This window comes from Primulina eburnea, chromosome 9 (genome assembly GCF_022965805.1).
Source record: "Primulina eburnea isolate SZY01 chromosome 9, ASM2296580v1, whole genome shotgun sequence".
NCBI lineage: Eukaryota > Viridiplantae > Streptophyta > Magnoliopsida > Lamiales > Gesneriaceae > Primulina > Primulina eburnea.
Window position 1 is genome coordinate 28,332,340 of NC_133109.1, and position 26,960 is coordinate 28,359,299.

At 39.6% G+C, this 26,960-nt stretch overlaps 2 protein-coding genes across 2 annotated transcripts in view; both read left to right on the forward strand.

Annotated features, from left to right (window-relative positions):
* The window catches only part of LOC140841447 (flap endonuclease GEN-like 1), a 73,164-nt gene that overhangs the window by 41,939 nt on the left and 4,265 nt on the right, over positions 1-26,960 (forward strand). The gene's annotated exons all lie outside the window — the stretch shown is intronic.
* Positions 23,651-24,974, forward strand: LOC140840490 (uncharacterized). Its single transcript, XM_073207679.1, has 2 exons — positions 23,651-23,877; positions 23,967-24,974. Exons 1-2 carry the CDS (start codon positions 23,832-23,834, stop codon positions 24,449-24,451), a joined length of 531 nt encoding a protein of 176 aa, XP_073063780.1. The 5' UTR covers positions 23,651-23,831; the 3' UTR covers positions 24,452-24,974.

A 26,960-nucleotide genomic window follows, 5' to 3' on the forward strand; every position in this document is an offset into this window, starting at 1 on the left:
TTCCTACACCATCTGACCACCCAGCTCTGAACGAAGACTCTGTCTTTCCCGTCCAACAATGCGGTCCAGATATCTCAATAGTCCCAGTCGTTTCGTCACCGCATTCCGATGATGGCATCATTGCTTTTCAGCCTTTCATTGAGTCAGTCAAAGCTTCAGTTCTTTCAATCGATGAAGCAGAACGATTTCTCTCTGACTTTGATGCTGCTCAACCATATCAGGACTCTATTGTATCTTCGCTAGATCCTCTCCCGGTTGTTGCTCGCATGGAACTTCACAAGCCGCCCTTAGCTTCTTTGACAGACATTCAGCAAGCCGAGATAATCATCTCCTCAAAACCTTCTTCTGCTAATGACCAAATTGAAAAACCAGAAGAATCCAAGCTCATTCGGTCAGCAGCTTTTGTATCAAATGACGACATTGATAAATTTATTGAGAGTATCGCAGATGACCCCATTGCTATTGACCCCTCGCCATCTTCTGCCAAAACAACATCATCTAAATTAATCGCCTTCAAGGGCCAACTTCTCGATGATCCCAAAGCACCTGAAGTCCAAGAAATGTTCGCCCCTGAAGAAGAAGTGGTTGTCGAAGCAAACTTCCATCAGGATCTGCTCAGTCGACTTGGCAATATGGATCAGTCTATCCTCGCTCTTAACCGCAAACATTTTGATCTCAAAGAGGATTTACAGTCTATCAAGAGCAGTATAGCTAAGGATTTTGCTGTCATCAATTCAAAGGCTTCCAACAATCACTCGATAAGTGTCAATATGTGTCTTGGTCTTTCCTCTCAAATCACTCGTATTGAACAAAGGATGGATGCTCAAGGAGCTCAGCTGACAGAAATTATGGACTTTCTGGTAAATGGTGATGTCAAAAAGGGGAAAAAGAGCAAGAAAAGAGAAAGCAAGAAAAGCGTATTCAAAAGGAATTGGCCGCTCTTAAGAAAAAGGAAGCCAAAAATTCAGAATCCAAGAAATAGCAAGATTGTCTCTGATTTGGCTAACAGAATTTCAGCTCAGTTTTATCATCACCAAAAAGGGGGAAATTGTTAAGAAATGAAATTTCAGGAATTTTGGTATATGATAAATTAGAAATCAACCGTGGTCAGAAATTCTCAACCGCTAGTTTTCAACCGCCTATTCTTTATGGTTCAGCCGTTTCATTTAAGAGATCTACTTATTGCTTTCCAACATTCCCTGACCGGTTGAATGCATTCAAATTCTCGAAGTCAACGATCTCACATCAACTCCAAGGAAGATGTGCATTTATATCTCTTTCCTAGAAAAGATGTTCAGAGACAGTTTTCATAACCTACTGCTGAATGTACAGTCGCTCAAAGGAGTAAACCTCAAGAAAAGAGCTTCAAATTTATGTTAAGCAAAAGGAAGTTTAAATGCGAGCATTTATTGCTCATAAATGAGAAAGTGACTCATCTGAATCAGGAGCTCAGGTTTACGGTTACTGTACTTTCTGACCGTTACATCGCTCGGCTATATCATCTGGAAAGAAATGCAAGCTACACAAGCAAGCTACACAACTCTAACACTGATTGAAAGAAGTCTTTCAGCTTGCCTTCACAGAGATTTTTGAGCGCCTTCACAGTCCACACTCTTATCGCTCTTTTGCACGCAGCTCAACAAAAATACATTTGATCATTTAAGGATCCTTTCGTGCTACCAAAAATAATCTACTGTTATATCAATAACCTATGGTTATTTGATTGAAGTTTGGAAGTCTGGTGAACCAAGGGTTCTTAAATATCCAGAAGTGTAAAGTGATCACTAGGAGTTCCAAAACAGGCAATGGGATAAGTCCTGATTGGATTGGGCTGTTACAAACGATTTGTAAAGTCAAAGTCTTTTAGTGGATTCCTTCCTACCATAGGAAGAAGGGGTGACGTAGGAGTATTCAATCTCCGAACATCCATAAAATACTGTGCCTCTTACCTTATGCAATCTTTTATTCATATCCTTGTTGTTTAGATTGTTAAATATTTAAGAAATATCTGTCAAAAGAAAGTGAACCATCTTCCGCACATTTTAGTGGTTCACCTCTTTCAACCGTTTGAGAATGAAGTTTTTCGAACCGCCTAAAAACGGTTGAAAATACATTTTAGAAAAGAAATTGTGAAAGAGTTCATTCACCCCCCTCCCCCCTCTTAACTCTTTCTCGATCCTAACACACTCTATGTCATCACCTATGCTTTATTAAGTTGCAATCAGAGTAATAATGCACAATGAATTGGTAAACATAACTTAGTTAATTTAATAAGTGAGTAAGATTAAATAACAATTTTGTTATTTTGAAATGTGAAAAATAGTTTTTATATATATAAATTCATCATATATAATGATAAAATAACTAATATGTAGAAGAGAGAAAAAATTGTTTTTTATGTTGTAATTTCATCATGTACAATTAAAAATTAATTAATAGGTTGAAAAGAACAAACAAGATAACAAATCAATATATTATATATGACGATTTCGTATAAGAATAATGCTAATATAACCATACTTTGTATTATGTTTAGAACGCAATTGAAAATTGATAACAAAATATATAATAATAGAAACTTTAATTTTAAAAACATTATTATCTAAAATATTATCATAATACATAATGAATCATAAATGAAATTGCTAAATTATTGAGTAACTATTTATTTAATTATAACTTAAATCAATTTATAAAATAAATGAAAAGATAATATATGAATATTAAATATTCATTAGCAACGATAAAGAAATACACTAATTTTAGTAACAAATTTTAGTTAGCAACAAAGAAAAATTATGGGTAAATTGATAAATTCAATATGCATTAATATCCAAAGTCATTTAAGATAGACAATAAATTATAAAAAAAGTCCATAAAAAATTTTTGATTTAATTTGCTACATTAAATGAATAAGGGTATATTGAAAAATTCACAATTAGAAGTCATATATTTATAAATTCAATATGCATTAATATCCAAAGGCATTTAAGATAGACAATAAATTATAAAAAAGGCCCATAAAAAAATTATTGATTTAATTTGCTACATTAAATGAATAAGGGTATATTGGAAAATTCACAATTAGAAGTCATATATTTATATGTATGTTAGATTTTAAAAACAAATTTTAGTTAGCAACAAAGAAAAATTATGGGTAAATTGATAAATTCAATATCCATTAATATCCAATGTCATTTAAGATAGACAATAAATTATAAAAAAAGGCCTATAAAAAAATTATTGATTTAATTTGCTACATTAAATGAATAAGGGTATATTGGAAAATTCACAATTAGAAGCCATATATTTATAAATTCAATATGCATTAATATCCAAAGACATTTAAGATAGACAATAAATTATAAAAAAGGCCCATAAAAAATTATTGTTTTAATTTGCTATATTAAATGAATAAGGGTATATTGAAAAATTCACAATTAGAATTCATATATTTATATGCATGTTAGATATAATGGGCCCCTTATTGGGTCGGCCCCTGAGGCAACCGCTTGATTGACCTCATAAAAGGTACGGCTCTAACGTGAGATAGTCTCACTGAAATTTTTGTATTATTTTAATGTTTTTTTTTTCTTTGGAGTTATGATCGGTACATTATCTTCAGAAAAATTGGTTAAAAATATGGAAGACGGCCTCACATTAATGGGTGTTTTGAACGTATAATATAAGATTTGAAGGCATTTTAATCGCCAAATTCCTTCAAATCACGTGAAATCCAAGTTGCTAAAAATTTATCGCTAAAATTTCCCACTTTACAAATATATACTACTATTCTTCGTTGATTTTGGAATTTTGATTTAAAAGGGTTTGTTTTTTTAGTGAATACATTAGACGAATACAAAGGCATCAATAGCTTATTCTTGTTCATGTTGCTTACGGTCTCACGGATCGACTTAGTTTATATATGCGAGAAAAACATAATATTTATGTAAAGGCCCTAAAACTCCTCGGTTTAAAATTTGCGGAAAATTAAAAATTTTCTTTTTAAATGAACTTAAATGGCCTTACTCATAAAATCCACTGATGAATCGAGTTCAATGTTAAAAATAAAAACAGCGGAAGAAAATAATTGTTTTCCAACAACAACAATTCAAAATGTTTGATGACTGATAAAAATATTAGTTTGCGGAATAAAATAAACAATGCTGCACTGGGGTCCTCGGGTGCCACTACTGCCGACCCAAGCTAGCTCACTGGTCCCCGCCCTCGGCCCTGACCCCATCAGTACCTACAACAATCAAGTCTAGTGAGCCTAAAGACTCAGCATGCATATATCGCAGGTAACGAGTAAAATCTGAAGTGAAATATGCATGGGATAAAATTTCATGTCATGAGGCATGCTAAAAATAAACTGATCTGAGCAATTATAATACGTGCATGCTGAACTGATAATCACAGTAAAAATAATTGCTCCTTGGAGCCTGTACTGAAATAACTGATATAATTTTCTGTTGAGATTATGTTTTACGCCTGTGGCCACTGCACTAAGCTGAACTGATCGGTAACTGACTACCGGGGAGCCTGAAACTGAACTGGCGGTCACTGAAGACCCGATGGTACCAACCTGAACTGAGCGATCACTGGCGACCGTATAAATAATAATAATGCTCCCACATAGTGAATGAACCACAAGCCATATCGCATAAATCTCAAAAATAATCATTTTTCTGTTTTCATGCACGTAAAATAATTAACTGACGATAATGAAAATATCCTGAAATTTTACCAACTGGAATGGATCGTCCCCAGGCTCGCTGCAAGCTAAAAATACCATGAAAATATGCAATGGATTTTTCTTAGGCAAATTTATGCAATTAAATTTCTAAAATGCGACAACTGCGTCTAACGGCCTCGTATTTAATCATGACTTTAAACCAACCCGAACCAACACTGAACCAACGTGACGTCATGATTAAAATACGCTTAAAATTATGAATTTATGCTCCTAAAATTATGAGGGTCGAAATCTAGGTGAAATGGAGGCCAAAACATGAAACGCTCTTTCGAGAGTCAATTTGGCACATCGCACCGTAAATTCTCGAACGACCTCAAAAATGATCCGAATGACGAACGGTCAAAAACATGACCTTCCTAACTCAATGAGGCACTGTCCAGTCCAAGGCCATGGGCTAAAAGCCAACCGAGAACTCAAACGACGCCTCTGAACGACGCAGCAACTTGCTGTCAAAATCCAGCAGCTGCGCACTTGCTCGTCTTGGGTTGGTTTCGAGTCTATCGGCCATTGGGGCGTGAACCACCGACCAGAGACTCTTACCAACGTCCCAAGGAATGATTTGAACCATGGCTAAGGGCTTTTGGCCAGCCACAATTCGAACCATACCAGAAACAACACGAAAGTTCTTACCGAGGGCCCTCATGCGTGCGTGTGTGTGTTGTGTGTCGCTTGCTGTCTCGACTCGTTCCAGTGGCCATTGATTGACCATGGCAAGACCTAGACATCTATGGGCATGGTGTGAACCGTGGCTAATGGCTAACAAGCCAACCAAGATCCACACAATCACCACAAAACCGAACCAAGTGCTGTACCATGAGAAAGCCGATGGGGGAAAGAGGGGCTGTTGTGACGTTTTATTTAAAAACCGAGGGGCCATGGACCAAGCCACCAAAAGGGCGACTTAGTCACGTCTTAGACATGATAGGGGAGTGATCTAACCATGGCTATAGGCCCCTGGGGCAGCCAAGATCAGATCTCTTCCCATGACAGCAAAAACTGAAATTTCGAAGAGCAACATGGCAGCAAAGGGGAGCTGCTGTCATCTCGCTTTCTAGGCAGCATGGGGGCTGCAAGACTGGACCAAAGTGGTCTTAATACATCCTACTACATGCCTAGATGCAGCCTTGGAAGCCTGGAGTCGAACCATTCCCTGAAACCCCAAAACAAACAGAAAACGTGAAGCTTGTCAAGGAGATAAAAATAATCTGTGCAGAATTTCAGAAATCCTGCTGTCAAACATTTCGGTTTTCATGCTGTAAGTTCACGAGTTTGAGGTAAAAATAATTTTACTAATATGGCTTGATTGAGGTTTAAAAGAGATCTAGACATGCCTGGTATTTTTCGTTTAAAAGAAACGAACGAAACGACGACGCGACGCGGAGACGGAGTGGCTTCTCTTGATCCTTCTAGTTCTCGATTTTTCTCCCTTAATCTCTAGCTATGCCTCACGGTTTTCCCACTAATTTTACCTCTGATATTGCTCTTAGATTTCGGTGGGGAGGGGGAGAAAGTGTTGGTTATGGGAGTGAGGGAATGGTTGCAAGATATAAGGAAAATATCAAGACTTAGTCTCCACTATTTTGAATTTTCAATTTTGGTTGATATCAAAGGATTTGTTGGGGTGTTTTGTTGGGTGCAATGGCCAATCTCCCATGATATCTAGACTAGGAAATTAATTAATTAAGGTTGCTCAATATAAAAAAATAATAGCATCCTAAAACAACAAAGAATGGTTCAACAAGGGTGAGTTGGCAAGGAAATGGATTACTCACCCCAAGGTGGCCGAAATCTTACTTGTTTCTAGACTAGGAAAATGCTAAATATTTACTAAATTAATAACACTTAAAAACACTCACTAATCCCTTAAATTAATTACTTGAATAGGATCCTTAATTAAGAAACTTAAATGAACTAATTTTCTACTCGCCTCAAATAATTAAAATAATTTCCTTAAACTTATTTTTAACTTAAATTAACTTACTTACTAGTTAAATAAAATCCTGGAAATATTTCTCGAATCTTAAATTCTATCTCAAAACTCCAACTCCGGTCCGGCCTCACTGAAATAACTGAAATGCTGAAAATCAACTACTGAACTGAATAAATAAATAATTAACTTCAAAGAAATGCATTAAAATAAACATGCACTGAAGTCAATTAAATTTTGAAATAATAGAATTATGCATGGCTTGTACGCAGTCTAATTTCCGGGTTCTACAATCCTCCCCCCCTTAAAAGAAATTTCGTCCTCGAAATTAGAACTCACCGAATAACTCAGGGTATCGATCTCTCATTTCCGGCTCAGACTCCCATGTAGCTTCCTCCTCTGAATGGTTGAGCCATTTGACTTTGACTCGCTTAACTAGCTTGTTCCGAAGCTTCTTCTCCTGTCTGTCTAGGATCTGCACGGGTCGCTCCTCATAAGATAAGTTCGGAGTAAGCTGCAACGGCTCAAAATTCAGCACATGCGAAGGGTTCGCCATGTACTTCCTCAGCATGGAGACATGAAAGACATTGTGTACTCCGGCCAGATTAGGCGGAAGAGCCACACGATACGCTAGCGTCCCCACTCTGTCGAGGATCTCAAACGGTCCAATAAATCTCGGACTGAGCTTCCCTTTCTTGCCAAATCTCATGACACCCTTCATAGGTGCCACTTTCACGAAGACATGATCGCCCACTGCAAACTCTAAGTCTCTCCTCCGCTGATCGGCATAACTCTTCTGCCGGCTCTGAGCAGTCCTCATCCTATCACGGATCTTGGCTACTACCTCTGCTGCCTGCTGAACAATATCTGGACCCAACTCTGCTCTCTCTCCTACCTCATCCCAATGAACAGGAGATCGACACTTGCGTCCATACAGCGCTTCATACGGAGCCATACCTATAGACGACTGGAAACTGTTGTTGTAGGTGAACTCAACCAGTGGCAGGTTAAACTCCCAACTCCCTGAGAAATCAATGACGCAAGCGCGAAGAAGATCCTCCAAAATCTGAATAACTCGCTCCGACTGCCCATCTGTCTGCGGATGAAAGGCTGTGCTAAACAGCAACTTCGTACCCAAAGTCGAATGCAAACTCTTCCAGAATGAGGAAGTGAATCTGGGATCTCTGTCAGATACGATCGAAACTGGAATACCATGGAGTCGGACTATCTCCCGGTTATACAACTCTGCATACTGAACCATGGTGAAAGTCGTCTTAATAGGCAAGAAGTGCGCTGATTTGGTAAGACGATCTACAATCACCCAAATGGCATTCGACCCTCTGGCTGACCTCGGCAATCCGGTCACAAAGTCCATGGTAATGTTCTCCCACTTCCACTCGGGAATAGGAAGAGGCTTGAGCAAACCTGCTGGTCTCTGATGCTCGGCCTTCACCAACTGGCAAGTCAGGCACTCGGATACAAAACGCCTGATGTCCTTCTTCATCCCTGGCCACCAATACAATAGCTGCAGATCTTTGTACATCTTTGTACTCCCAGGGTGAATGGAGTACGGGGACGTATGGGCCTCCGATAAGATGTCTGCTCGGATAGAATCACTGCTAGGAACCCATATCCTATCTCGGTATCTCACAATACCGTCGCTGACTGAATACAAGACACTGCCCTTGGCTTCATCCCTCTTCTTCCACTGTGCCAACTGCTCATCTGCGGCCTGACCACTGCGAATATGGTCCAAAAGGGAAGACTGAATGGTCAAGGTAGATAGACGAGGAACTCTACCTCGCGGATAAGTCTCCAGATCAAACCTCTGCATCTCAATCTGAAGAGGTTTCTGCATCGTCAAATGAGCCATCACTGCGACTTTCCTGCTCAAAGCATCCGCAACTACATTAGCTTTACCCGGGTGGTAGCTAATGTCACAATCATAGTCCTTCACAAGCTCCAACCAACGCCTCTGACGCATGTTCAGTTCCTTCTGTGTAAAGAAATACTTGAGGCTCTTGTGGTCGGTAAAGATCTGACATTTCTCTCCATACAGATAGTGCCTCCAAATCTTCAAAGCAAAAACTACGGCTGCTAACTCCAGATCATGGGTAGGGTAGTTCTTCTCATGGATTTTCAGCTGTCGAGAAGCATACGCTATCACTCTCCCATGCTGCATCAATATTGCGCCAAGACCGAGCTTCGAGCATCGGTATACAGAACGAACTTGCCAGGTCCTGACGGTGTGGCCAAAACTGGTGCAGAAATAAGAGCTTGCTTCAAAGTATCGAAGCTCTTCTGGCACTCATCGCTCCACACAAACTTCACATTCTTCTTTGTCAGTGCTGTGAGTGGAACGGCAATGGAGGAGAATCCCTGAATGAACTTCCTGTAATATCCTGCTAGCCCAAGAAAACTCCGGATCTCGGATGCATTCTGAGGCACAACCCAATCTCTGACTGCTGCAACTTTTGCGGGGTCTACCTCGATACCACTGCTGGAAACAATGTGGCCCAAGAACGCCACCTTCTCTAACCAGAATTCGCACTTACTGAACTTTGCGAATAGTTTGTGCTTCTGCAAGGTCTGCAACACTGTGGTCAGATGCCTGCTGTGCTCCTCCCGACTCTTGGAGTAGACGAGAATGTCATCTATGAACACTATCACAAACTGGTCGAGGTATGGCTGAAATACGCGATTCATGAGATCCATGAAGATCGCTGGCGCATTCGTCAGACCGAACGGCATCACAAGGAACTCGTAGTGGCCATAACGAGTCCTGAAAGCTGTCTTCGAGACATCAGCATCTCTCACTCTCAACTGATGATAACCAGAACGCAGATCAATCTTGGAGAAAATAGAAGCTCCCTGCAACTGGTCAAACAGATCCTCAATCCTCGGCAGAGGGTATTTGTTCTTAACTGTAACCCTGTTCAACTCCCGGTAGTCAATGCAAAGCCTCATCGAGCCATCCTTCTTCTTCACAAATAAGACCGGCGCGCCCCATGGAGAAAAGCTCGGGCGAATGAACTCCTTGTCCAGAAGTTCCTGAATCTGCTTCTTAAGCTCTGCCATCTCTGTCGGTGCTAATCGGTACGGCGCTTTGGAGATCGGAGCCGTACCTGGCATCAGCTCAATGGAAAACTCCACCTCTCTCTCAGGTGGCATACCAGAGACGTCCTCGGGAAAAACGTCTAAGAAATCTCTGACGATCGGAATATCTGAGGCGGACTGGCTGGGTCCCTCGGGGACAGATAAAAAGGTCGCTAGAAATGCTCGACACCCTCTATGCATGAGTTTCCTAGCCTGAACATATGGAATAATGCGCGGTAACGAAAAGTACCTGTCCGGCTCAAATAAGAACTGCTCCATTCCAGGCGGTCGGACAAGAACAGATCTCCGCTGGAAGTCTATCAACACTCTGTTCTTCAGTAGCCAATCCATCCCTAGGATGATGTCGAATTCCGGCATCGGTAGCACAATCAGATCCGCATATACAAGCTTACCGTGCAGCTCAAGGTCTATATCTCGGATAACATTGGTGGCTGCCATCTCCTCACCTGACGGCAACACTACTGAAAAGGCTATGTCTAGCCCAATGGTCTTGATCTTCAGAAAGTTTGCAAAGACCTCCGATATAAACGAGTGAGTGGCCCCTGAATCTATTAAGGCCTTGGTAGCTTTGCCAGCTATGAAAATTCTCCCTGAAAGTTCGGAACACTAAGCAGAACCCAAAGATCATAGGAGCTAAGCTTATAGGCATGCAAAGGTCAAAGTTCTTCTAACTAAGTCCCGAACATAATACTTAGTAGAGCATGCAATCCTATTGCGGTTCTAAGTTCAAATTCTAAATCCCGATTCCCAAAACACTGAAATTCAATAATAATTCTAAACTTAAAGGTACCTGTCAATAACATGGTCTCATGGTTGGTTTCCGCGGCATGGAGAGCGAAAACTCGGCCCTGAGTAGGCAGATTCCTCTGAGGGCAATGTGGCAACATGTGGTCTGGACTGCCACACTTAAAACACTTTCCTGAGCCAGCCATGCATGCTCCAGGATGGCGGCGAGAGCACCTCGGACAGACTGGGTACTCCTGAGTCCTCGGGGCTGGGCGTCCCCGCTGCTGCTGCTGCTGGGGCCCTCTGTTCCTAGGCGGTCCATTGAATGGCCTCTTATGCTGCTGCTGATGCTGATGAGGAGGAGGGCGGTGGGGTACCTGGATTGGGCGCTTGCCCTGGCGGTCTCTCTCGATGTCCCGCTGATCCTGCTCAGCGGCTAAAGCTTTGGAGACTGCGATCTCATAAGTGGCAGGGTCAGATACCCTAACATCCCGGCGCAAGATCGGCCGAAGTCCCACCAGAAAGTGCATCAACTTCGCTCTGGCATCATTCGCGATCAGGGGCACAAAGTGACAGCCCCTCTCGAACTTACGGATAAACTCCGTAACCGACATATCCCCCTGCCTCAGACTCATGAACTCTGTGGTCAGTCTGGTGCGAACCTCCTCGGTAAAATACTTGGAGTAGAAAACCTCCGTAAATCGGGTCCAAGAAAGTGTAGCCAAAGTCAGGGCTACTGACGCTCCTTCCCACCATAAGCGGGCGTCTCCAGTAAATAAATAGGTCGCACAACGAACTCGGTCGGCGTCTCCCAGCTCCACTGAAATCAAATATAACCTCGAGGGACTTGATCCATCCCTCGGCAACCATGGGGTCAGATGTCCCGGAGAATTTCTTTGGGCGCATCTTCATAAATCGCTCATAGACGGCCTCGGGCCCTGTCGGCCTAGTCACCACAGCATTGTTCCCCGCAAACTGTGCGAAGAACTGAGTCATCCCAGCTAACATCTGGGCATTCATGTCCGGTGGGGGCGGTGGAGGAGGTGGAGGAGGAGGAGGAGGTGTCTGCCTCTCTTGTCTCTGATCATCGTCCTCGCGACGGTGCTCGCCACCACCTCTCGGGCGTCCAACTTGGCGTCTAGGGGGCATACTGTTCCATACATAACCCGTACTTAACTAACATGCATAATTCCATAATTTATTATAACTGAATACTGAAATACTGAATGTCTGGAAGCATGCTGACAAAATAAATTCATGCTTTAAATACTTGCTGAACAAAATGCTGAACTAAAAACTTACAGACCGAAGACGTGGCTTCGTGAGCTTCTCGCAGTCAGTAGTAGTGAAACCCTATACAGAACCACCGCTCTGATACCAATTGTAAAGGCCCTAAAACTCCTCGGTTTAAAATTTGCGGAAAATTAAAAATTTTCTTTTTAAATGAACTTAAATGGCCTTACTCATAAAATCCACTGATGAATCGAGTTCAATGTTAAAAATAAAAACAGCGGAAGAAAATAATTGTTTTCCAACAACAACAATTCAAAATGTTTGATGACTGATAAAAATATTAGTTTGCGGAATAAAATAAACAATGCTGCACTGGGGTCCTCGGGTGCCACTACTGCCGACCCAAGCTAGCTCACTGGTCCCCGCCCTCGGCCCTGACCCCATCAGTACCTACAACAATCAAGTCTAGTGAGCCTAAAGACTCAGCATGCATATATCGTAGGTAACGAGTAAAATCTGAAGTGAAATATGCATGGGATAAAATTTCATGTCATGAGGCATGCTAAAAATAAACTGATCTGAGCAATTATAATACGTGCATGCTGAACTGATAATCACAGTAAAAATAATTGCTCCTTGGAGCCTGTACTGAAATAACTGATATAATTTTCTGTTGAGATTATGTTTTACGCCTGTGGCCACTGCACTAAGCTGAACTGATCGGTAACTGACTACCGGGGAGCCTGAAACTGAACTGGCGGTCACTGAAGACCCGATGGTACCAACCTGAACTGAGCGGTCACTGGCGACCGTATAAATAATAATAATGCTCCCACATAGTGAATGAACCACAAGCCATATCGCATAAATCTCAAAAATAATCATTTTTCTGTTTTCATGCACGTAAAATAATTAACTGACGATAATGAAAATATCCTGAAATTTTACCAACTGGAATGGATCGTCCCCAAGCTCGCTGCAAGCTAAAAATACCATGAAAATATGCAATGGATTTTTCTTAGGCAAATTTATGCAATTAAATTTCTAAAATGCGACAACTACGTCTAACGGCCTCGTATTTAATCATGACTTTAAACCAACCCGAACCAACACTGAACCAACGTGACGTCATGATTAAAATACGCTTAAAATTATGAATTTATGCTCCTAAAATTATGAGGGTCGAAATCTAGGTGAAATGGAGGCCAAAACATGAAACGCTCTTTCGAGAGTCAATTTGGCACATCGCACCGTAAATTCTCGAACGACCTCAAAATTGATCCGAATGACGAACGGTCAAAAACATGACCTTCCTAACTCAATGAGGCACTGTCCAGTCCAATGCCATGGGCTAAAAGCCAACCGAGAACTCAAACGACGCCTCTGAACGACGCAGCAACTTGCTGTCAAAATCCAGCAGCTGCGCACTTGCTCGTCTTGGGTTGGTTTCGAGTCTATCGGCCATTGGGGCGTGAACCACCGACCAGAGACTCTTACCAACGTCCCAAGGAATGATTTGAACCATGGCTAAGGGCTTTTGGCCAGCCACAATTCGAACCATACCAGAAACAACACGAAAGTTCTTACCGAGGGCCCTCATGCGTGCGTGTGTGTGTTGTGTGTCGCTTGCTGTCTCGACTCGTTCCAGTGGCCATTGATTGACCATGGCAAGACCTAGACATCTAGGGGCATGGTGTGAACCGTGGCTAATGGCTAACAAGCCAACCAAGATCCACACAATCACCACAAAACCGAACCAAGTGTTGTACCATGAGAAAGCCGATGGGGGAAAGAGGGGATGTTGTGACGTTTTATTTAAAAACCGAGGGGCCATGGACCAAGCCACCAAAAGGGCGACTTAGTCACGTCTTAGACATGATAGGGGAGTGATCTAACCATGGCTATAGGCCCCTGGGGCAGCCAAGATCAGATCTCTTCCCATGACAGCAAAAACTGAAATTTCGAAGAGCAACATGGCAGCAAAGGGGAGCTGCTGTCATCTCGCTTTCTAGGCAGCATGGGGGCTGCAAGACTGGACCAAAGTGGTCTTAATACATCCTACTACATGCCTAGATGCAGTCTTGGAAGCCTGGAGTCGAACCATTCCCTGAAACCCCAAAACAAACAGAAAACGTGAAGCTTGTCAAGGAGATAAAAATAATCTGTGCAGAATTTCAGAAATCCTGCTGTCAAACATTTCGGTTTTCATGCTGTAAGTTCATGAGTTTGAGGTAAAAATAATTTTACTAATATGGCTTGATTGAGGTTTAAAAGAGATCTAGACATGCCTGGTATTTTTCGTTTAAAAGAAACGAACGAAACGACGACGCGACGCGGAGACGGAGTGGCTTCCCTTCTAGTTCTCGATTTTTCTCCCTTAATCTCTAGCTATGCCTCACGGTTTTCCCACTAATTTTACCTCTGATATTGCTCTCAGATTTCGGTGGGGAGGGGGAGAAAGTGTTGGTTATGGGAGTGAGGGAATGGTTGCAAGATATAAGGAAAATATCAAGACTTAGTCTCCACTATTTTGAATTTTGAATTTTGGTTGATATCAAAGGATTTGTTGGGGTGTTTTGTTGGGTGCAATGGCCGAATCTCCCATGATATCTAGACTAGGAAATTAATTAATTAAGGTTGCTCAATATAAAAAAATAATAGCATGCTAAAACAACAAAGAATGGTTCAACAAGGGTGAGTTGGCAAGGAAATGGATTACTCACCCCAAGGTGGCCGAAATCTTACTTGTTTCTAGACTAGGAAAATGCTAAATATTTACTAAATTAATAACTCTTAAAAACACTCACTAATCCCTTAAATTAATTACTTGAATAGGATCCTTAATTAAGAAACTTAAATGAACTAATTTTCTACTCGCCTCAAATAATTAAAATAATTTCCTTAAACTTCTTTTTAACTTAAATTAACTTACTTACTAGTTAAATAAAATCCTGGAAATATTTCTCGAATCTTAAATTCTATCTCAAAACTCCAACTCCGGTCCGGCCTCACTGAAATAACTGAAATGCTGAAAATCAACTACTGAACTGAATAAATAAATAATTAACTTCAAAGAAATGCATTAAAATAAACATGTACTGAAGTCAATTAAATTTTAAAATAATAGAATTATGCATGGCTTGTACGCAGTCTAAATTCCGGGTTCTACAATTTATGACATAAAAAATAATATTTTTCATAAGTTGAATCGAGTCGAAGACCTGTCTCACAAAGAATTCATATAAATAGCATTTTGGCAAAAACATAGACCACTCGGCAAGGATTGTGGAGTAGGATTTATACAACCATACGTTGGATAAAAAGTACATGTATTGTTCCTACAAGCTATATATGTGCAACATAAACCTTTTATTTTATTTTATTCTTTATAACTTTATTTAAATCAAGATTCTAACAAATGCGAAGAAAAAATCAAATTTTACAAATTTAATACAATATCAGACATGAAAAACATTTTTAGTTTTTATTATAATTTAGTTATATCAAGTAAAACAATAAGGAACACATAAACATACAAAATTTAAGAATAAATTTATAAATCTTATAAGTATTTTACATTTAAAAGTAACCATTAAAGAACCTTTAGGTATATGTATAATGTTTTTTTTTAAAATATATATTATCAAATATTTAATATTGAAAACTTTAAATAATTTTCACCAAAAAAAAATTAAAGTTAACTTAAAACTAAAAATTATTCCAACTTAAATTTTTTAAAAGTTCAGGTATAATCCTGCTTTTTTTTTTTTTTGCCGAGTCGTATAATCCTGCTTAATATGGTCAACTTTTATTTAACATCTTTTTCTACACTTTTGCTCGAATCAATATTTTTCTTCAAGCTTAAATCCATTTTTTGTTCTTTTTTGATACCTCAAGAGATAGACTCGGCCCACTCTCGAGAGCCCATGATAATTCAAAAAATATTATAATAATTACACTATTATCATTAGTTAAAAATTTTAATTTAGTAACGCGACAAACGTTTTATCATATATCAATTTCTCATTAGTATGTGTTTGTACAATTCCTCCAAAAGTATCCCCCTGTCAAAATTGCATGATATAATTCACTGTATCCGTAATATTTAGTAAAAACCAATGAACCTGATAAAGAAGGCATAAATCTTGAGTGGATTACATAATCTATACACAATTCCAATGAATTTAATATAAATTTAAAAAGAGGCAAAATATATTAAATCTATGCAGTAAATATTCCAAGAATTCAAATTTCCAACAACTATAAATACGACGCACCCATACTTTGATACACATTCTGGTACATAAAAGAAAACATCTAAATATAATTTTCTCGAGCCAAACAAAAGATGATGAAGGGAAGAGGGTTGGGGCTACTTGTGTGTGTTGTGATGGTGATGGTTCTCTTTATTTGTGTGGCAAATGCAGATCACCATTTTCCTGTTGATTGCTTTACCAGGTGTATGCGCATGTGCAACGGTGATGGAACCCTTCCTGGATCTAGTTGTCCTCGTGAGTGCCACAACAGGTGTGCACGACCACCGGCACGGGCACCGTAGAAAGGGAAAAGGGTTTGATATCTCTGGAGGAAAATTGTGACCTTTCTTCATGTTTGATTCAAGTGAAGGATTAAAAATAAATCGAATAAAATGATGGTATATTGAATAATGAATAACATTTGTTTTTCAATCAGTGTTTATCTATGAGCCACTAACCTTGTTTCCCTGTATTTCTTATGCCAAAAGCTCAAGTTGTGAATGCATTAGTTGCAGGATATTGTTATAATCTCAACTTGTTAGTTCGACGAGTAAAAAAATTAAATTCATATACATACATATATATATATATATATATATATATATATATATATATATATATATATATATATATATATATATATATAAGAGTATCTAAGAAAAACACATTATAACTACGATGTAAAAACCTTTGCTATAAAAAAAATTCAATCAAGATGGGCGGAAACACATCAAAATCAACTAATCTATAAGTATGTACTAAACTTCTCAACGAACATTAATAATTTTCTCGATTCTTCTCCTGACATTGATTGGGATGGGAAAAATCCTGACAACACGAGTCGGAAAAAAGGCGGGTCATGGTACTTTCAGGATGAGATTTGGGATGAGTTGGGATTTCGAAAAATTTGTAAGCCTTGATATAGAATGCCAACTAAAATATATTAAAAAAACTGACAGTAAGTTTAGTCAATAAATTTTAAAAATAGGATATGGAATTTGAATTTGATTTTAAATCTGATGATACCTCGGGATGTCCCGGATCATGGATGGTTCCCGGGACGTCCCGGGCCATGGAGCATATCCACGTAGGGTGCCCGGGTCAGGAGGATGGAATGCTCCCGGACCAATAAAGCAACAAGATGGATTAACACCTGAGTCATAGAACTACCCGGGACAAGGAGAGTACGACTTGAAGAATTTATGGTGTGGGCAGTCAGCCAATAGGCCGGGCCACAAGAGCGCCCGGGACATAATCTCCCCGAGATGTTACCGGGCCCTCGCAAGACATCCCGAGAAGAATTTTACCCAAATCACCTCGATATGAGTGAAGCATTTATTGGCGCTGACTTGATAGAGTATGCACAGCCGACCTATCTCTGATAGTAACATAAATGGTTGACAAAATCGAGTGAACTGGATGTGACTAGTATGAGATTTGACATGTGAGAAAAATAGGGTATAATCAGCCACCCTACTATATTTAATGCTCAACACAAAGAACGAGGTCATCATTACATCCTCTACTATAAATACCAGGTTCTTTACTTGCATTTACTCTCTATTCATATATTCATTCACACATTGAATGCTCTCATTTATTGTGCATTTACTTCCCACCCTCTACACCAATTTCACAGCCATCCCTGGGCTACTTTGGTTTTCTTGCTTGAGTTCCCTGCTGACTTAAGCATCGGAGTGATCACGCCGGATACCCCTCCGGCGCCCATTCACGTGGTCCTTTTCTTGTTTGCTGATCTCTAAAATTGCTCGGGGAGGAAAGAAGTTCAGCCTAGACGTTCAACTCACAATTTCTTCAATATTTTAATAGCAAATCCGACAGAGTACCCGACCCGACTCGTCTTTTTCGCCCGGGTTGCATCATTGGCGCCGTCTGTGGGAAATTTGAGTTCTAAGGCGTTGATATGGCTCCTACCAGGAGAACAAATCAAGAAACCTCCCGGATCCTGGAAGAGAACACTCGTCTTTCTGGTGTAGGTGGCCCCCCACCTAATGGTCCTCAGCCCACCATCCATTTAACTTCCGAGGCGTTAACCAAAATTATAGCTGACGCTGTTAAGACAACCATGACAAAGAAAACCGCTACACATCATTCTAGTCACCCTGAGCAGCAACGTGAGCAGCCACAGGAGGAAGAGACGATAGAGGAGGAGAGGGAATCATGTGCCGGTTCTAAGTCTCATACTGTAGCAGAGGAGTTGGAAGAATTAAGGAAGAAAGTGAAAGTGTTGGAGGGCCAAATTGTTTCTAAAAGCAATGTACAAATTGTCAAGGGGTGCCCATTTTCTGACGTCATTGTTCGGAAGCCACTCCCCGGGCATTTCAAATCGGCCAGGGTCAAGGACTATGATGGGAGTTCTAACCCCGAGGAGCATCTTGCTCGCTTCAAAAATATGGCCATGTTGCATTGCTATGGAGACCAGATTAAGTGTAAAGTGTTTCTAACTACCCTGGTCGACTCTGCACAAAGATGGTTCGAAGGGTTGGCACCACAAAGCATTCATTGTTTTGAAGACTTTCAAAAGGTATTCTTGCATCAATTCAGCAGTAGCAAGAAATACAAGAAGACTGCCTTCAGTCTATTCGAAGTAAGGCAGGGTCAGGACGAAACTCTGAGAGCATATATCAAAAGATTCAACCGGGTGGCCCTGGATGTCCCAACCTGTGTGCCGGAGACAAAAACCACTGCGTTCATGCAAGGACTGTGGGAGGGAGATTTCTTTCGATCCTTGACCAAGAAATTGCCCAAAAACTTTGAAGATCTTCTATCTCGGGCGGAAAAGTACATCAATATGGAAGAAGCTCATAGCCAGAAGAGAGAAGCTTTGAAGAGATCAAGGGGAGACCGGGCTATCAGGCCTGAAGAAATAGCTCCCAAGAAAAGCGGCCCGGGGCATTTTTCTCATGTACCTCTGAGAATTGCCCGGGATCGAGAAATTTAGGAATGCAGCTCAGACATAGCCCCGCTTCTCAGTCCCATGACGAGGGCAACAAGACCAGAGAAGAAAGGGTTTTGTACCCTTCATAAAGAATGTTCTCACAATACCAATGAATGTCGAACTTTGAGGAAGGAACTAGCAAGCATCCTGTGCCGACCTCTCATCCTCCCCGAGAAAAGTTTAGACAGCCACCCTGGTTATCTCGACGTCCCGGGCAAGACACTCCTCACAAATCAGTAAGCATCCCGAGTGGAAGCAAAAGGGAAGAAACGAGTTCCCGGGAGGAAAGGAGCAGACGAGTTGAAAGGAACGACCCTTCCCAGAGCCGAGGAGTAATAAAAATGATTTCGGGAAGGTCCACAGATGGTGATTCCAACTGGGCTCGGAAAGAGAGAAGTAGGAGGGAGTGCTTGGAGGTTGATGGGAGGAGGAAGGATGAGCCAGTTATAAGCTTCGGACCAGAAGACCTCAGGGGAGTCAGTCTACCCCACAATGACGCTCTTGTCATCCAGGCCCGAGTGGCTAATTATGATGTGTTGAGGGTATTTGTTGACAATGACAGCTCTTTCAATGTCATCTTTAAAGAGGCACCGGTCCAAATGAATTTGCATGAGTATCAATTAGAGGCGGTTGAGACTGCCCTGTTTGGTTTTTCTGGACATGCAGTGTACCTTGAGGACGAAATCACCCTGCCACTGACCCTGGGAACCGGGGACTTGAGGAAAACTGTGATGACAGTCTTTACAGTGGTGGATGCCCTTCCTCGTACAATATCATCTTGGGGAGGCCGGATATGAACGAGATGAGAGTTGTGGCCTCCACTTATCACCAGAAAATTAAATTTCCAGTTCGAGGACGGGTCGAGGAAGTCAAGGGAGATCAACCCTCTTCTCGGAAGTGTTATGGGGAGATCGTCCGGGTAGATCAGAAGAAAGCAAGAAAGGAGGGGAAGGGGAATGAGAGTCAAAAGGAGGTGGCCAAAGAGAGAGAAGTACATTTTGTTGCGGAGGAGGAGCAAGAGGTGGTGGAATTGAGCCAAGAAAGCACGTCCGGGTAGCCCGAGACATCAACGCGTCCACCCGGTAAATCTCTTGCATCGTTTAAAAACTAACATTAGTGTTTTTGCCTGGTCTCAACAGGAATTAGCCGGGATCTCACCCCAAGTGGCCGAGCATAAATTGAATATCCTCCCGAGATCCCGGCCTGTGAAGCAAAAGAAGAGGCACTTCGGCCCTGAAAAAAATAAAGTCATTGAAGAGCAAGTGGGAGAGCTGTTGAAGGCTGGTCACATCAGAGAAGTCCAATTCCCTACTTGGCTCTCAAATGTGCTCCTCGTTCCCAAATCCACCGGGAAGTGGAGAATGTGCGTCGATTTCAGGGACATGAATAAAGCCTGCCCGAAAGACTATTATCCACTCCCCCGGATTGATCAGCTGGTAGATTCCACCTCTGGATGCGAGTTATTAAGCTTTCTGGATGCCTATCAGGGGTACCACCAAATCCCCGTGGCTCTGGAAGATCAAGATAAAGCCAATTTTATCACCTGCGGGGGCACCTTCTGCTACGTTGTTATGCCCTTTGGATTGAAGAATGCGGGGGCCACATACCAACGCTTAATGAAACTTGTCTTCCAAAAGCAGATAGGTCGGAATATTGAAGTGTACCTGGACGACATTCTAATAAAAACCCGGGAGGTCTCCCACTTTATTGATGATATGACCGAGACCTTCACCACCCTGAAACAGTACGGAATAAAGCTAAACCCGGCCAAATGTGTGTTCGGGGTCAGGAGTGGAAATTTTTTGGGTTTTTTGGTAACTGATAGGGGAATCAAAGTCAACCCCGAAAAAATCAAAGCAATAATGGACATGCCTTCTCCTCAATGTGTCCGAGATGTGCAAAAATTGATATTTTGTCTTCATTTATTGCATGCATAAAAAAAGAGTCAAAATACATAAAGTTTAAGACGAAATCTACTTTTTAAGATCCAATTATACAAACTACTTTCCGAAACAAAAAAATTCAAAGCAACATGTAGAGTGACGAGATGATGCAAACCTACTTTGAAACATTTTTCTAAAAAAAAATTTGTTCCGTATCTTTTTTTAGTTATGCATCACATAATTTAAAGATTTTGAAATGTAGATATTTTGTAGGACGATATCATGAATGTATATCCATAAGACGGGTCGATCCGATTCATATATATCATGAAAAATAATACTTTTGACATAAAAAGTAAATATTTTTTCATGAGTTGAGTTAGGTCGGAGATTTATCGTGAGACAGATCTGTATCTGTGTTGAATGATGCCTTAAACGAAAATTGAAAAATGAGACCTCTTGTTGTAGTAATAAATATAAAATTCAATTTGCAAATAACAAATATACTAATAAATACATAAATATATCAAAATCAATATATTACATCAATGACAACTCAATAAATATTTAAAATAACTACATAAATACTACTCGTCTAGTTTTTTAGAGGCGAAAATATTTATTAAATCTATGTAATCCAATTGTCAGACCATTTCTTTTTTCAATCGTCAACATAGTTGGCTCATTTAGTCTATCTTGTGATATTGTTGATCGGAGATAATTCTTGTAGAAACTACACTTTTAGTCTCTATGATCGTAGAAACTACAAAATCAAAGAAGGCAACCGCTTGATTGACCTCATAAAAGGTACGGCTCTAACGTGAGACAGTCTCACTGAATTTTTGTATTATTTTAATGTTTTTTTATTTGGAGTTATGATCGGTACATCATCGTCAAAAAAAATTGGTTAAGAATATGGAAGACGGCCTCACATTAATGGGTGTTTTGAACGTATAATATAAGATTTGAAGGCATTTTAATCGCCAAATTCCTTCAAATCACATGAAATCCATGTTGCTAAAAATTTATCGCTAAAATTTCCCACTTTACAAATATATACTACTCTTCGTTGATTTTGGAATTTTGATTTAGAGGGTTTGTTTTTTTTAGTGAATACATTAGACGAATACAAAGGCATCAAGAGCTTATTCTTCTTCATGTTGCTTACGGTCTCACGGATCTACTCAGTTTATATATGCGAGAAAAACATAATATTTATGATATAAAAAATAATATTTTTCATAAGTTGAATCGAGTCCGAGACCCGTGTCACAAAGAATTCATATAAATAGCATTTTGGCAAAACCATAGACCACTCGGCAAGGATTGTGGAGTAGGATTTATACAACCATACGTTGGATAAAAAGTACATGTATTGCTCCCACAAGCTATATATTAGTTTTGATATCCTGCACACCTACCGTGCACACCTTTGTGAGCACCGATGATGTGTCACTCACCTATTGGATGTGATGAAATATAAAAAAATTGCGCATCCAATGGGTGAGTGACATCTCGTCGGTGCTCACAAGTGTGCAGGATATCAAAATTGAGCTATATATGTGCAACATAAACCTTTTATTTTATTTTATTCTTCATAACTTTATTTAAATCAAGATTCTAACAAATGCGAAGTAAAAAATCAAATTTTAAGAATTTAATACAAGATCAGACATGAAAAACATTTTTAGTTTTTATTATAATTTAATTATATCAAGTAAAACAATAAGGAACACAAAAAAATACAAAATTTAAGAATAAATTTATAAATCTTATAAGTATTTTACATTTAAAAGTAACCATTAAAGAACCTTTAGGTATATGTATAATGTTTTTTTTAATATATTATCAAATATTTAATATTGAAAATTTTAAATAATTTTCACCAAAAAAAAAAATTTAAAGTTAACTTAAAACTAAAAATTATTCCAACTTAAAATTTTATTGTAAAAGTTCACGTATAATCCTGTTTTTTTTTTTGACGAGTCGTATAATCATGCTTAATATGGTCAACTTTGATTTAACCTTTTTTTCTACATTTTTGCTAGAATCAATATTTTTCTTCAAGCTTAAATCCAATTTTTGTTCTTTTTTGATACCTCAAGAGATAGACTCGGTCCACTCTCGAGAGCCCATGGGAATTCAAGTCCAATATTCAGAGAATTACGAAAGTCGTCTTCATGGCCAAAGCCAGTTTAAGCAGATTCGATAGAAGGTCATCCGAGAGCTCATCCCAGCCGAACTCTCATATAATCATAATCTCGTAGATCAGCAAGAAGTGGATGAGCTCCCTGGCCGACTCCCATCATGGTCCGAGCCGACCTCTCAGAATGCATTATCGCATCGATCGAGAAGGTCTCGATCGACCTCTCGAGCCGAGCCGAGCTCCAATAGAAATTCGAGTAGTAGACAGGCTCATGCCTCAAGGAGCTCTCACTCAGATATATTAGTGCGTAGCCCGTTGAGATTTAATTCAATTTTATCCAAGATTCTGAGAGCTATCCTCGCGATTTTCATTAATGACTTCATTTTTAGAACACTGATATAAAGTAAAATTTAGAAAACTAAAGAACTCGTCAATGAATTATGATCTATTTGATACGAAGATTCTAAATTTAAGAAGAGTTATTGAACTCGAGATTTCATTATAACAAATAGGGGATAATACCCATTTTCGTCATTTTCGTTAACCGCTTTTCCAATTTCAGTCCCTCATGATTTTTGACTGCTTAAATAATCTTCATGTTTTCAAAATATTCTCGAATTGGTCCCTACCGTTATCCTGACGTTAAGATTAACGTTGACTCCTTTACCTTTTACTCCCAAACTCTACAAGAACCATAATCCCCAAATTAGACGTATGAAGGAAAGGGGAAGGCGAACTCGAAGAAAGGGAAGGTCGAACTCGAAGAAACACCACCGATTTCTTTTTTGAAATTACAGTTTGGTATATTTGCTAAAGTGGAAGTCGGTAATGGCTAAAAGAAGTATAATGTCTCTTGAATTCACCCCGAATTATGGTAATGTTTCTCTTATTTAATGTGCTGACTTTGAGGATAAATGTTTTGATATTTATCACATTTACTTGTGTTACTCTTATGCATTTTAGGCTGGATGCGAGAACCCACTCTTGTTACAATTAAATTGTACTACAATGGTTCAATGGACAGCAATCGCAAGAGGAAAACGTACAAAGGTAAGAGTACTGAATACTTTGATTTTGTGGATATGGATAAGATAGGCTTGATTGAACTCTGGGGTTATGCTGAGCAAGTAGGATGCGTGGAGAAAGATAACTTCAGATTTTGGCACAAAATCGGTAAATCTTTGAACAATGGTAGATATTTGGAAAATGATGCTGATGTGGTTCAAATTAGGAACCACGTCCCCAAAAACTTTGAAGTGGAAATTTATATTGAACATGATAAATTTGTTTCAATAAATGAGATAGATGCATCTGGTGTTTTAGAGAAACCAAAGAAGTGGAACCGAAAACAAGGGCTGGAATCACTGATGAAGATGAGGCAAAATTTTATGATAGTGAGTTTGATTTCGATGAAGATGATAATATTAGGGGAGAAGGGGGAAATATAGTCATTGATGGTGATATTTCCAATGATTTGTTTGAGAGAATGCAAGGTAATGAAGGAGATGATGATTGTGCAGAAAGTGATGAGTTAGAGAGTACATTTGATTCTCAAGAGGAAGATTCACAAAAATTCGAAATGTATGCCTACTATGAAAATCCTGATTTGAAGCTTGGTATGATATTTAATTCAAAAAAAGAGGCAAAGTTTGCTATAAAAAGTCATTGTATCAGACGAGGGATGGTAGTGAACTTTGTCAAGAATGATAAAAGTAGGCTTCGAGGTGTGTGCAAAAATGAAGGATGTGAATGGGTTATTCATGTGTCACCAGTGAATAAGGACAGTTGCTGGCAGATAAAGACATTTAAACCTGAGCACAAAAACTGCTATTGGAATGTTAAGAACAAAAACATCAAGTCAAGCTGGTTAGGTGAAACTTTTGTGAGTAAATTGAAATCAAATCCTGGGTACCAGAGAGTTTCGAGAAGAGGTTAAATCTACTTTGAATGTATCCCTGACATATAAACAAGCTTATTTGGGTCGGAAAAAAGCATTAAAGCCAGTTGATGGCAGCATAGCAGAACAATTTAGCCAAATAAGAAATTACTGTGCTGAACTGAGATGGTCCGATGAAGGTGCATCTGTGATTCTGAAACTGATTGATGGAGATGATGCACCAAGATTTCAGAGGATGTATGTGTGCTTCTCGGCCTGTAAACAAGGTTTTAAGGAGTTTTGTAGACCTGTGGTTGGAGTGGATGGATGTTTTTTGAAAACCAATATTGGTGGACAGTTGTTGACAGCAGTTGGCCTAGATCCAAATAACAACATTTTTCCTATTGCTTATGCATTGGTGGAAGGAGAGACAAAGGATAGTTGGATGTGGTTTCTGCAGTTGTTGAATAACGATATTGGCTTTGAGAATGAAGATGGTTGGACCTTCATGTCTGATAAGCAAAAAGGCTTGATTCCTGCCTTTGATAATTTGTTTCCAAATGCCGAAAATAGATTTTGTGTTAGGCATCTATACACCAACATGAAACACGATGGTTTCAGAGGTGTGGGGATTAAAAATGCTCTTTGGACTGCTGCTAGGGCAACAAGAGTTGAAGAGTTCAAAAGGCGGATGGAAGACTTGAAGAAGATCAATCATGATGCCTATATCTGGTTGAGCAAAAAACCTGAACAAAACTGGTCCAAGGCATACTTCAGCACGATTCCAAAATGTGATATAGTTCTTAACAACATGTGTGAGTGTTTCAACAGCATGATTTTAGATGCAAGAGAAAAACCAATCATTTCAATGTTCGAAACATTAAGAAATTTGTTAATGGTCAGGTTTCAAACGAACAGAGAAAAGGCCGACAAATGGGATGGTGTGATGTGTCCAAAAATTAAAGTTGTGTTGGCAAAGAATAGCAAGGAAGCAGCTGTGTTTAGTCCTTTGATGGCTGATGAGACACATTTTCAGATCACAGGATTACACCAGCAGCACTCTGTTGACCTGTGTAGGATGACTTGCAGTTGTAGGAAATGAGATTTGACTGGAATTCCATGTGCACTGCTGTTTGTGCTATTTGGTGTAATCACTCAACAAACAAACACATGTTATTGTGAAAGGCGGAAGGAACTTCGTAACTGTGTCTAGTTTGAGAGCTTCATTGGATGATCAAAGGAAAAAAACACCGACAGAATCAAATGGATCTCGTTCAATGAAAGATGCCGCAAAGGAAAAAGGTACTGGATCATCATCAAAATCTTGAAAGTACTGGATCATCATCAAAATCTTGGATAGTTTTGGAACTAGTGGTTGATGACATGTTATCTTGTTTTGTTGGATTCTACATTTTATGGAAGTAGTGGTTGTGGACATGTTATTTATTTTTTGTTGGATTTTATTGGTTGTGGAAGTAAATGTTGTAGTTTTGAAAATCTCTTCATTTTAATGGTGCTGGTATTTGAATTGGGAAATCTCTTAATGGTGCTGGTTGTGCTGATCCGGCATTTTAATGGTGCTAGTTGTGCTGGCATTTGAATTGACACTGCTATTCGTAATAGTGTTGGTACTCAAACATCTAAAATTTGGACACAAATAATTAACAATCACAGTTGCAAACACAAGATGAATATTATACATCTTACTCAAGTCATTGTTGAAGACAGATTGTAGCATTGTTAATTCAAATCCCATAATACATAAAAGAAACTTCAGTGTTTACACAAGAGCAGGATAATCGAAAATGATACAAACATATGCATCACTAGATGTGCCTCACTAGCTGCACCACCAACAGAAGCAACAACAACTCTATTTATCTCCACCAAGGTGTAGAGACTGTAGTATTTCTTTGAGCTCTTTAGACAACTCTTCCATTTTCAATGCATTTTTTTCGATTCTCACGTTCTAATTCCATTTGAGCCTCCACTAAGTGGGCTATTCTTTCATACTCTTTCGGTTTTCTGCTCGAACTTGCATCACATGTTGAACTTGAACATTTTGCCTCGTCAGAGTTAAA

Excerpts from the sequence above, each read along its gene's own strand:
- LOC140840490 (XM_073207679.1), top strand. The coding sequence starts at position 23,832 with ATGGCTAAAAGAAGTATAATGTCTCTTGAATTCACCCCGAATTATG. Across the intron at positions 23,878-23,966 it reads TGAATTCACCCCGAATTATG|GCTGGATGCGAGAACCCACT; the intron begins GTAATGTTTCTC and ends TATGCATTTTAG.